Source organism: Grammomys surdaster, unplaced genomic scaffold (genome assembly GCF_004785775.1).
Source record: "Grammomys surdaster isolate TR1022 unplaced genomic scaffold, NIH_TR_1.0 313, whole genome shotgun sequence".
In the NCBI taxonomy this organism is placed as follows: domain Eukaryota; kingdom Metazoa; phylum Chordata; class Mammalia; order Rodentia; family Muridae; genus Grammomys; species Grammomys surdaster.
This window is the reverse complement of record NW_021604732.1, coordinates 6,131,001-6,144,330: the sequence shown is the minus strand read 5'-3', so window position 1 is coordinate 6,144,330 and position 13,330 is coordinate 6,131,001. Positions and strand designations below refer to the sequence as shown.

At 36.0% G+C, this 13,330-nt stretch overlaps 1 protein-coding gene across 5 annotated transcripts in view; it reads left to right on the top strand.

Moving 5' to 3' along the window:
* Gabrb2 (gamma-aminobutyric acid type A receptor beta2 subunit) overlaps positions 1-13,330 on the top strand; it is a 205,166-nt gene that overhangs the window by 154,669 nt on the left and 37,167 nt on the right. For 4 of the 5 annotated variants that reach the window (XM_028777633.1, XM_028777631.1, XM_028777630.1 and 1 more), the window contains 3 exons: positions 6,153-6,290; positions 8,148-8,300; positions 11,971-12,215. In XM_028777633.1, coding sequence (XP_028633466.1) covers positions 6,153-6,290; positions 8,148-8,300; positions 11,971-12,215 — 536 coding nt within the window. Of the gene's footprint in view, positions 1-6,152; positions 6,291-8,147; positions 8,301-11,970; positions 12,217-13,330 lie in introns of all 5 variants that reach the window. The other variant, XM_028777632.1, reaches the window with a different exon arrangement.

Genomic DNA, 13,330 nt, shown 5'->3' with positions numbered 1-13,330 from the left:
CATTTATGTCTAGTCATTCGTCTAAAGAGCCATAGGGAAAAAAATGTGACAGAGTCAGAGAAATCACTGAGTATCTCAGCAATACCTATTGCTGAATTTAAAAAGTCATGGCTGCATCTTAAAATTTCTCATGGCTTTGGTGTTGATACTACTACACACTCTTGTGCATTTGCACAACATTTAGGCCCATTTATATGGTGAATTCCATTCTAATTTTAAGCTTCTCGTAAGGTTCACTTGATTTAGACATGGGAACTATGAATGAAACCATCTCCCCATGCTATGTCCCTGCCTGCTTTGCGCCACAAAAGGCAGTTCGATTTCTTTTATTGAAATTATTTTCTTGGAAATGTATTTTGGATAAAATAATGTTTGATCTACTAAAGAAGGATTACTTCTAACGGTTCATAAGTCTTCTCATGTGCTTCTCTGGAGTGCTTAGTGGCCATTATTAAGAGGACTATTATGAGTTCCCTACAATGTGTAAACTACTTCCATCCAGTATTTAATGGAATGATTGCATCTGGATAGGCATTTTGTTTGTTTGTTTCTAATCAAACAAGTCTCAGTTATGATAAGGATAAGTAAAATTAAACAGATTATTTACTTCATGGCTTCCTTTCCTTTACTGTGTTAAATGTTCTGTGACTATAGACAGTGGCCCAAATGTGCAATTATTCTCCAGTGCATTGATGATGGAACCTTTTGCCAAAAAGTTCATTATAAGATTAATGTTTCTTAGAACAAAAATAAAGATTTGATAACAGCTCCTCATAGACTTGTAGCAACCACATGAAAGCATGAATGCTAAGAGGGAGTTACATCATAAATTTTTAGAAATGAAGAGTTTGGTTTGGGAAGCATTCAAAGTGCTATTTTACAATCCTGAAAAAAGGCAGGGAATTTGAGTTCAAATGGTCCTTAATATGGTTTTCTAACAAATGAACTCATACCAAATGCATGTCTACTATGAACTTTCCAATAGCATTGACTTATGATTCCCCTTCATTGCCAACTGGTGGAAGAGCCAGCCCAAAGGGCATGTGCCTTTGATAGTTGTGGTATTAGATGGGCCAGCCAGGAAAAGGCAGGAGAGGCCACCGCTGTCGTGTGGGTATAGGAGAGCTGGCTGGCTGACCAGCTCAAATACTTCTCAGGCCAAGATTCAGGGCTTCAAATTGACCTACCCCAACATCTACCCTATGAAATTCTGGAGTGTATGAAGGGGCCAAACCTACAAATCTAAAACTACAGGATCTCCATGACATAGGGCCACAACAAAATAGCTGCAAGAAATCTCAGAGAGGTTCCAGTATTGCTTGTGTAACAGAAGCCAGACCAAGAGGGAGGTTGCAAGGATAGAGGGCCTGTGCCAGGGAACAGGACTGGGAGATGAGTGGGATTGGGATGCATGATATGAAATTCACAAATAACCAATAAAACATTAACAAAATTGTGGTATCAGCAAATTTTCTCTTATTAGTGTCCTCTGTGGCTTAATTCCTTGGAAAGGGTACATATTTCTGCAAAGTAAAATTACAAAATTCAACATTTATTTGATAAATAACAAGTAGATGTGTAGACTGACAATAAAGAGAGAAAAACACTAAAAATGCCAAGTTGTGATTTAAAATTAATGTCACACTTGTAAGGAGAAGCTCAGTTACTATGTATCTATGTTTAAAAGTGACATTTCTACTCCTTAGATCTTTAGTAATATATTTATTTACTGATATTTGAAAGCAAACGTGTCTCCAACTCATAACTCCTATTAACTTATATGTATATCATTCATATATATATATACCTCCTGATCAAAAGTGATGTCATGGTGCAACTACCTATCAGATTCATTCTTGCAGGTAAATTGTAATGAATCTGTGCTTTTTGTATTCATAGCCCATCGGAATTTAGTATGTAGGTTGTGTTTTTGATGATACAACCAAAAATAATGTGATGGCTCAGATTTAGGGATTCCATGATTAAAATATAAAAGGTAAGTTTGATTTCTGAGACATTAATGCAGCACTTTAGTACAGGGCCACCTTCTGATGTATTCTAAAAGGAACCTAATTATTTTCATTATGGATGTTATGAAAGTCAAGTCATGCACACTTGCATATATTTTCTCTTAGTTTTTAATCACTCATAGAGACTGTTAAGCATTTCTTTAGAGAAAATTCAAAGTAAGGAGAAAACTAGGTCTGTTTTAAACCAATCCTACATGGAATATCAGGCTGTCTTTTCATCTTGCTTGCCCTAGCTTAGTGAGGTATGATTGGTCTTTCATCTTCAGAAACAGGGGTGGGGGAGGAGAGAATGCATTTGTTTTTCACTTGAAATATTTTAGCCTGCTCTAACCAAAATGTTGTCAAGACAGTTTGGCTTTTGAAGACTGGCAGTAGCCAAGAAATATGATTAATGTGCTATATCATCGTGTTAGGTTCCAAAATCATGGGCATCAAAGTGACCCTTAAGTACTTGACTCTTAATTTCCAAGCCTTTAGAAAAGTTCTACAAATGCAATCCAAAGCATTCACTTTTCTAATCATGCAATCCTTGTGTCTGCTCATGGAAGCACAAAACGATGTCATGCAGTGAAATGTTACTCAGTTGTAATACTTCATATTTTAAAATTATTTAAAAATTAACAGTATTCCTCCTGTGAAGTTATATAAAGTATGGGAGGAGAGTCTGATTTTCTTTACAGGTGTAGCTCCTAGACGGTCAGTCTCACTCCATTAGAAGACTTCACAGCCACTTTGATAGCACAGCTGAAGTTGATGGATTATCAATTTTAAAATAAAATAAGAGAACAGAAAGATCCAGGGGCGGGTTTGGGAGGAGCTAAAGGGAAGAACTGAAGTAAATGTGATCAAAATATGTTATGTGAAATTTGAAAATAATTAAAAATTTAAATAATAGAAACTTAAAATGTATTCTTTTCCCCATAATGCACCTCTATACATAAGTATTATTTCTATTATCCTAATCCATATATGAGAAAATAGAAAATTCTTAAAAGTAATGTAATTTTGCAAGACATGGGTGAGATATGTGACTAAGAATGACTGGGTAACTAACCTTTAAATGTTCTTATAAAATTTGAAAATCCATTTGGAAAATATTTATGTAGTACATAATAGAGGTATTGCCAGGGTTTGTGTGTGTCCAAATTGTATAAACACGTACATAAATCATCATTATAAATAACTGTCCATTCAAATCAACATGTACATTAAATCAATATCTTATTAATACAATTTTACTGAGTGCTTTTGCTCTATCAAGTATTACCTAGCAAACACTTTCAAACATATAGATGTAGTCCTCTGTAATGTTTCCATTAGGGGAACAAATGACAAACAAATCCTATGCTATATTGCTAAAATGCCTCCCCTTTTCTAATGAATTTTTCTATCTGTGGATGTGTAAGATTCACAGTGATGAATGCAAAGATGGTCAGTCCTGAGGAAGGAAGTGAGAAAAAGAAAAGGGTCTTCATTACCTCAGCCCTCATCCTCTCTATGGGAAACATTTAAAGATTACTTTCTCTTCTTTTTGCTTTGAAGTTGCTTGCCCTTTATTTACATTACAAAATGGGCACTTTGCCTCTTTTTAGCATATTGCTTGTTTTATGTTCCCTAGCAACCTTGTACAGTGTGAGAATTCTATCTTTGGGGCAAAATGGCAACATTTCCTTATTCAGAAACATGCCAAATAGGTGACTTTAAACACATTATGTAATTTTTCCTCATCTTAATTTTCTATGCCATCAAGTTAGGATAAAAATAATTCATACATGATATGGGCAAGTCAAAACTTAAAATCATGATTATAAATACTCCTCCCCTATAAAATAATTATTATAAATATTGATATAAGTATAAATGAGTTTTTAGTGAAATAAAAGACTGTATTTAACCTTGTAGTTATTACCATCCTCTTCCTCATGTGCTAGAGAAGTTACTCTTAAGACTTCCATATGCCAACCCAAAATACAGTTATTCAAGATGCTTACTTAAAAGCAAAAGCAGGTCCCTAGATCAAATGGTAAGCTCCATAAGCATCTTATGCTCTTAGGACAATAAAACCAGATTCATCGTTCTTGAGACTTTTGCCTCTCAGTAAAAGGGATGGTATTTAGTTATGTGCCTACCAACCCTTGACTAGATCTATAAGTGGTAATTACTGTTTTCTAAACTCTTTCCATGAGGACTGATTGTTCTTTCTTATTTCACAAATAACCTCTTTTCATGCTTATATATGATGAATCCAATTTTAGGATACATTTCTAAGTACCTGGCTTGATTGCTTCTAAAAACGGGTGCCCTTTCATTGATTGTAAATTGCTTTTATCAAAGACCCTGAACTACCTCATAACTAAGTGATGTGTATAAAGAACAGACAATAAATTAAATTGCACTTGAGACACCAGTCTGGACCATGAGTTCCCAATATTAGGAAATGTATAACCTTCAAACAAATGGGGTATGAATTCTCTGTAGAGAATCTGTTTATTGTGCCATTGACTTATCACTTAGAATGTGATAAAATCTTCGAATTTATTTTCAAATCAGTTTTATATCAAAACAGACATTCCATCTTAAAAGATCTCTAGATTAGCTTGTGCCAATAAAATATAATCAATTAAAAGTCCACAATTCTGTTTCAATAGAGAATTGGTGTTTGAAAATATATAAAAATTTAAAAAGTTCACCAAAATCCTACACTGTGGGGCCAGTCATAGGGATGATCATTAAGACTTAAAACCCTGTATTAGTGCATTGAATAAAAATAGATATGCTACTAAGAGTGGATGAAACTTTAAATGCTCTTAAATTTGCCATCATCAGTACTGAACTGTAGGTTGTACAGAAAATAGAGATGGTTTAGTAGGTAAAGTACTTGCGTGCAAACCTGGGGCTTCAGTTCAAGTCCCCAGAACCCATGCAAAGCTAGATACAGTGGCTGTGTCTGTAATCTCAGTACTCCTTTTATTGATCATGGCCTCTGTGAGGCTACGTGTTAAATGGCAGGTACTCTGGTTATCTGTGTCACATTATTTACTAACAAGGCAAAGTCAAGGATCCTAAATTTTCTTTAGTTTGTTTTGCTGAGGTTAAAATTAAGGGAGCAATCCCCAGACTTGTAATGTTCAGCTATGCTGATCCAATAGATTTTTGAAGACATGAAGGTGACATCTCTTCACATGCCATATATAAAGATACAATGTATCTTTTTTGCTTGAGGGATATGTTTGTGGCTAGGCTAGATGAATCTATTAATTATTAATATATACTATGTTCTGTTGCTTGTATCTCTGAAAGTACTGTTTATAGTCTAATATATGCTGTTTGTTACACTTACGGTTTCTGTGCTCGTTAAGGTTCATGAATTGAAAGTTCTATTATTACAATATGTCTTTATTATACAAAATCCTTTCACCTGAGAGTATCCAATGATGAGCATCATATGAGACCCATAAATTAAGGTTCAATAAAGGAAAGTATAATTTCTGAATGTTCTGTACATCTGCAATATATGCTACCCAGTCATATCTACTAGAGACTATTTAAACCAATTGAATTTTGAGGGTTCAAAAACCTTCGATGAGAAAAAATGAGATTTTATTTTGTTTTGGAGATGTGGTTTATGAAAAAGTAACTACTCATTTCTTCATGATGACTTTTCTGACACAAAATTAAATACTTTATAATTCAAATCACCTGTATTAGAGGGGACTGACTGAAGGGCATTAAGCACTAAATTAACCACTTTTTTTCTTCTTCTATCATTTCTTAAGCACAGTCTAGGATCATATGATATGTGGTCATGTTTCATAGATAGGGGATGAGTCACAACCAGATGTACATTTGTACCTCATGTGCAGCACTTCCTATTTTTAAGAGGTAGATTCTCTTTATTTTCCCTAAGTCTTTGACACTCTCTGTGGGTCTAAGGATACCTCCCTTATGATGAGACTGTGTGAGGTTGAAATGCTTCAGTAGACTTCAAAATGCTTCGATTGCTTGCTACTTCACACATCACACTAACACTGTAGCTTCTCGCACATGCGAATTCAGCTATCGCACTAGTGTTCTTCCTATGTTTGTTTCTGTTTGAGCACTCATATGTGTTTTCTCTTACAGATGGCTATACAACTGATGACATTGAGTTTTACTGGCGTGGAGATGACAATGCAGTCACAGGAGTGACGAAGATAGAGCTTCCTCAGTTCTCCATTGTAGATTATAAACTCATCACCAAGAAAGTTGTTTTCTCCACAGGTTTGTATCAGCAGCGAGGATTTTAAGCAAAAACAACTTTATCCTATTTCTTTTCAAATGGATACCTTGATATGGAGTTGAGGGTGAGGGCATCAATTCTGCATCCTAGAAACCAGCAGAATAGAAGCTATGCTACAACTCCTGTTTCGAGAGAGGCCCCTTGTACCATTCAAAAAAGCACAACTGTTTTCTGGAAGGCAGTCTCAAGCAGAGGCTGACCCTTCACTTCACTGCTCATGTGCCAGAGAAGAAATAGATTTTAGAGATGGACTGTAGAAAGAGGGAGAAAGGAAAAGCTGACTCAGACTTGGGCATCTTGATTTTTTTTAAATCACTTTTTTTTAACGCATTATAGTTTGCCAAGGGCAGTTCATTGGACACCTAAAGATGAAGCATGACATCCTCTAAAGTAAGTAGCCTGGAAGGCTATGTTTTCCTGAGAACATGAAAATTTCATTAGTTTCCACTTATCATTGAGCTGACATCTTCTAAACACTGAAATGACACAGACCCCTTTACCTCCAGATCTCAGGTATCTATGCTGTTGTGGATGGCTGCATGAGTTTCTCAACGGATGATGAAGGAAGGCATTCACTTGCTAGAAATGACTTCAGTGGAAGTAATAGGCTTACTGGAATATTCCTCTTGATGTGTTTTTTGTTTGTTTGTTTGTTTGTTTGGTTGGTTGGTTGGTTGGTAGATTGTTGTTGTTGTTGAAATGTATCCAACAGGCACATAAATAACTAACTCCATCACTGTAGATTTGGAGAATTGCCTTTCTGCCAAGGATTCTGATACTTGGAGAGCTGTAAACCACTTTCTGCAAAAGCCATGCTGTGACTTACTAAAAATACAAAGTTAACTCTAGCTTAAGAGGAGTGAAAGGAAAAGCCCATAAACTTTCTGTAAGCCTGAGGTTTTTAAATCCCTATAACTCAATGGAAAGGATATTCTTCTGAAAATATTTGAATTGTGTATATACTAAGACCTCTGACGGCTTAGCCCAAGAAAACTAAACAACACTTTCTTATAAACAGCAAGAATATTATCTTCCCTGCCTTTTACAGTGTGAACCTTTCACACTCCAAGATAGCACACTCCTTTATGTCTTCTCAGTAATGTTAACTCCCCAGAATTCCACAGTCAAAGGACTCATATTTAAGAAACTTTTATTGTTGGGTACTTGGAGGAGTGGGATTTGTCTTATTGGTTTAGTTTTTTAGGTAGCCTTTTACATACTATGAGTTGTGTCTTTAGCATGATACTTTCCTTTGGTTTATATCTCATAAATCTTACTTAAAGGTGGTAATTTCTACATTATCTTGGGTGACTACTTTAGACTATAATACAAGTAATTTAGTTGTTAAGGAAAGAAAAAGCTGTATACAGTGAAAGATACCTGGATTCTGATCATGGAATGAAAATGCAACCTATGGTTTCTGAGGGTGTTTGTTACTGCCACCAGGGCCTTCAGTTTTATTCTTATATTAAAAGAAGAAAAATTATAGGAAAAATGTACTAGGAAAGAGTTGAAATAGGGAAACCAAGTGACTGTACAAATTGTGTTGTCCTAGCAGTTGCAGAGAATTAATATCTTTGATGTAAAAGATGAGGGCACTGATCAGGAAGAGAATAGCAAAGATTTTTTAATTGCTGGTAAGCACAGGATGTATATTCCACACTTGAGTCCTGCTGCTCATTAAAACACCTTGGATCTCAGACTAAATTTACAGAAAAATGCCCTTCACCCGTAGCTAAAATTACATTTAAGAAAGAAGTACAAAGTTTGTAAGGGCCTTTAATGGAAAGTGCCTTATAAATATTGATAATGATGATGTTCTCAAATTGCCTTTCTAGGTTCTTATCCCAGATTGTCCCTAAGTTTTAAGCTGAAAAGAAACATTGGCTACTTCATCCTGCAGACATACATGCCGTCCATTCTGATTACCATCCTCTCCTGGGTCTCCTTTTGGATTAACTATGATGCTTCTGCTGCACGGGTTGCATTAGGTAGGTCGTTTGCAAATTATGGAATCCTCTTTCTCCTCTCTCTCTTCTCTCCCTTCTCCTCTCTTTCTCTCTCCCTCTCCACCTCCCAAGTGATGTGCGTGCACGCGCTTGTGTGCATGTGTGTGTGTGTCTGTGTGTGTGTGTGTGTGTCTGTGTGTGTCCCCAAACCATGGGTGCCTGTACTTTCCTCACCCAGAATTTTGTAGTGTATAAAACTGGACTTTTCCTATTACAAGAGTTCAGCCATGAGACTTCTATGATCTGATTCCCCATTAAATCAATTAAACACAAATTAAAGCTTTTCCATTTCAAAATTAGTTAACGGTGGAGATGTCGGTAATGAAATTGGTCTCATCAGTTTGATAGTCTTACCAAAACATATTTTGTGTAATAATGCTTGCATAATTGCTCAATTTGTCTCCATGCTTCTTCACCTGCAGAATGCTTCCTTTTATCCCCTACCCCAGCATGGAGATGTGCTATACAACAAATGTATAAATAAACACTTCTCTGATGGTTTATTCATGCTTCAAGATCGCATGTAGAGAGCAGGAAACAAAAGAGTCACAATGCTTGTTCATGCTTTTTAGTCTTGTTCATCTTATGTCTGACTTTGCTTTCCTGTCATAACATCAGATGAGAATAAATCACATTTAGTCAACATTTTATGCAAATTGTATGACCTCTTGCACAGATTTCTCTATTTACATTTCTGACTAATCCCTTTTAAAATTGAGAGTTGTTTGGCTTCATCATAAGATCCCGATTCAATCATTACACTCATAGAAAGGCCATTCACTTCTCATTCAAAAACATTTGCATCTAACATGTGCTGACACAGCAAGATACTGAAGATGCATTTTTACTTTTCTGAAAAATGCATTCTAGCAGCAAATATAGATAAGCTTTGTAAGAGCGAGGGAATGAGAGCCTCCTCGCTATCCACCAGCAGGCCAGACAATGGAAAGGTGGTCCATATACACAATGGAATTATATTCAATTGCAAAACAACGAAAATTGAGGAAAAGTAGACTACTCTGGAAATTATATTAAGAGAAGTTCTCAGAAAGAAAATTTGCCACGTTGTTTAATCACATGGGGATCCTGACTTTGAATGTTTATATGTATAGGTGCATGTATGGGTGTGAATGAAACTGGAAAGGCAATCAGGAGAGGACAGAAAGATGTTGTCGAAAGGGAGCAGGGCACCAGACTTCCTGTGACAGCAGAAAGGGGGGCACTAGGGTGGACGGCAAAAGTGGGACAGAGGGTTAGAGTAGAGTTTGGACTGTGAGGAGTAACAACATTGTTTGAAAACGTCATAATAAAACCTAAAATTTTGCACGCTAATTTTCAAAAGATTAAAAAAAAAAAAGACACTGAAGAGCTACCAAAAGATATAACATAGGGTGACTCTGCAGAGAGAAGCAAGCAACCATTTTGTAACTGTGCCTGGGGGTGTTACCATGACCAAGGCTGACCTCACACAGAAGTTGTTACAGGAGAAAAGACTTTAAGAAAGTCAAGATCTAGGTGGTGATTGCCCAAACACCTCCTAAAGCTCCTGGGTTGGAAAAACAAAAACAAAACAGGAATGTCGATTGGTCCTGGGAGAGGACAGTACAGAGAAAAGTCCTGGGAGAAGATAGTAAGTGATGAAGAAGTAGAGTCCAGAAGGGACTCAGAGGTGTGGTATAAAGCTATCCTGTTACTCCAAGTGAAACAGAGACACAAGCAGGAAAGTTATAGGACTTAGTTTCAGTTCTATGGGGTAGTATTAGATGCTGTTAGGTTAGACTGAGATGGATCAAGGGTGGGAGGGAGGAGCAGTGAGTTTCAGGAATGAGTCAAGTCTCTCTCATGTGTGTTCTTAGACTAATAAACACTACCTGTGTAGACTAACCATACATATCATGTCTGTTTAGCTAGCTTTGTGATGCCCTCCCCTAAGCACTGACTCACTGGAGAAAGGTCCATAAGTAGTCATATCTCAGTCCTGTCTTATACAGAGCTTAGTGTTCATAAAATGCCAATAAAGAAATGGAAGCAATATACTGTGATTTCATAAAGGAAAGTAGATATCTACTGTGTGTCTATTGCACAAATAAATAATTTATTGATGCTTTAAAAGAAATGCTTAAAATATTCTTACATTTGAACCATTTATTATTTGGTACTCAACCACCTTAGAATAGCATTCAGATTAACACTAAAGTCAGCTTTAGTAAGTGTATAATATAGTAATACCTGTTGTAAAAATGACAGGGAGTAAAATGAAATTGAAAGTGTCTCAAAATGACTCCTACAGAAGACTATCTGAGGTCTGTAAGGAAACATCTTAACCAAAGTCAACTTGAGGTTCAGACTCACGTTCAGGTAGCTACGCATTCATGAGCTTTACATGAGTTCCACTAAAAACAAAATGGAAATAATTCATGAGACAGGATAAAAGAAGAAAATTTCACTGGAGAAGTCTTTGGAAAATAAAGTTTTGAGATGTGATTATGGGTTGTTCAGGAGGTAAATGATCCTGAGAGTTCAGATAAAATGGTGTTAGTTCAGCATCCTATCTGTGTGATTTGGCTTCTGTCTGTGCTTTGTTTGTTTTCTCATCACTACAGGTTGGGACTGCATCATACCAAGTTCCTGAACTCCCAGTATTTTTACCTTCCAGTAATAGCTCTGAGACTAACTACTCTCTACTGTTAGAGATGCCTTCTAACTAGACACGCAATTATAGCCTGACCTAAAGTCATATTTCCAATAAGGACCACTGTAAATGATCTGTGTTTCATATCTGTGTGTTTTGTATTCACTTGTCCAATTCAAAATCATAAGCATTCTAGTTTCTGTTTCTTTAATCCTCTGCTTCTGTCTTTCAAATCGTTCTAGTTTATGTATGTTATCTGCATTCATAGATCTGTTATCTGTTATAGGTTATCGGTAGAAACCTTTAACCTAGTATTCTTTATTTCTACCTTATATTGTATTCCTTCATTCCCATGCTGTTACCAGCCTGATTTCTTAAATTCAGTATACCCATTTTTATGCATACCTGTCTCCATGTAGCCAACATGGGGGCATTATCTTTAATTTAACAGGCTTTCATTTGACCTCCATTTTTCAAATGTATATGTATATACTTGAAGATCTTTAATTTTATTAAAGGGCTGTGAACTCTCTGAAATTCAACCTTTTTACAAAGTTTTCCCACCCATGATGTCCTGGGGTTTGCTGTAACCTTTCATCTCTAGTTGATCTGGTTGATTTGGCAAAACCCACTAATTTTTCAGAAATCACTTCCCAAAAATCTACATTCTTGACACTGACATATCAGGAATGTAAACTATGATCATCTCTATGCTAATTTGCTCCAAATATACACATAGAGTATAATATTTAATCCACATTTCCAATTCTCTTCTTCAAAAACAAATATGAATATAAATAGAAAAATATAATTAAAGGATAGTTTCTATAACAATTCATGTTCACCGTAAGTTAATTTACACATATTTTTAGGAAGGGGCACTAGGCTGCTTTATAATAAATCTCTATCAAATAGATAAGTATATATAAATAAGCTAGCTTTTCCAGCTATTATGAGAATACTAAGGAAATAGGAATGATATTACCCTAATTTTCATTATTTTTCTTTTCTTTTTTTCAGGAATTACAACTGTCCTAACGATGACCACAATCAACACCCACCTCCGGGAGACTCTCCCTAAAATCCCCTATGTAAAAGCCATTGACATGTACCTAATGGGATGCTTTGTCTTCGTCTTTATGGCCCTTCTGGAATATGCTTTGGTCAACTACATCTTCTTTGGGAGAGGACCCCAGCGCCAAAAGAAAGCAGCTGAGAAAGCTGCTAATGCCAACAACGAGAAGATGCGTCTGGATGTCAACAAGGTACACTTACAGAGAATTGGTCCTTGTTGCTTAAACTCAGAGGAATCCTGCGGAACTTGATGGAGTCGTTATGACATAGGAATACAGGGCATAGGAACAAAACTGTAATTTCCTTCCAAAATTCCATAAATGATAAGTGAGAGGCAAAATAAGCTCCCCAAACATATCACCCAACTCTTAGATACCCTTTCTTTAACACAAAGGATACTCAAACTTCCACACGAGCTATTTTCCTACGTATGAGAATCACATAATTAATTTACATTTCTCTAAATTTACTCACTTGTTTAAATTTATTACAAAAGAGAAGTTTATTTTATCTAATTGAATATGCTTGCCAGTACCTGGCCTTAAATATAAAATAAAATTGCAATCATTAAACTGTTGCTTATACTAAATGAAGGCTCTGAACCTTATATATACATTATCTTTGGTTTAAAATACAAATAAACACATTTAGAAATATGTTAATGACCTATTAACAACAACCTGAGTTTTTCCCACTCTGAGTAATCAAAAAGATGGGAAGAAGTAGGGGAAAGTCGGAAAGTCGAGTCATTTTTTCAAGTGATGCATGTTTGCTTAAAGCCTTGCTCATACTCTTATGCCAGAGTACTTCCTTGCATAAAGCCCCCTTCATTAAGCGAAGTAGGACCAAAGACTTCCTACATAAGTTTGCTTACACAGTGTTTTGTTTGTTTGTTTGTTAGTTTTTTATTTCTCTTGAAGTCATTTTTTTCATCCCGGTGGGACGCTCAGAAGAGAATTTATTTATTTATTTATTTATCTTTTTTATAATTTATTTTTTCTCAAATCGTAATTCATTCACACAGGGGTTATAAACACAGAAAGGCAGGATGTGGGGAAGGGAATGACACTGGAGTGTGGGTGTTCAGGGGGAATACAGATATCTTCAGAACCGGGTATCGGCTGGTTGAAGGTTCAGGGGACAAGTCACTATGACTCTGCCTATGACTCACTTGTCCTTATCTAAGTTGGTATTGTCTGCCAAGGCTTCCTATTTACAAGGTCTATGACTACTCAGGCTTGTAAATTTCCACAAAAGCTGCCTGTTTACATTATCTTATAGCCATCTATTTCAATGTTTTTCCACT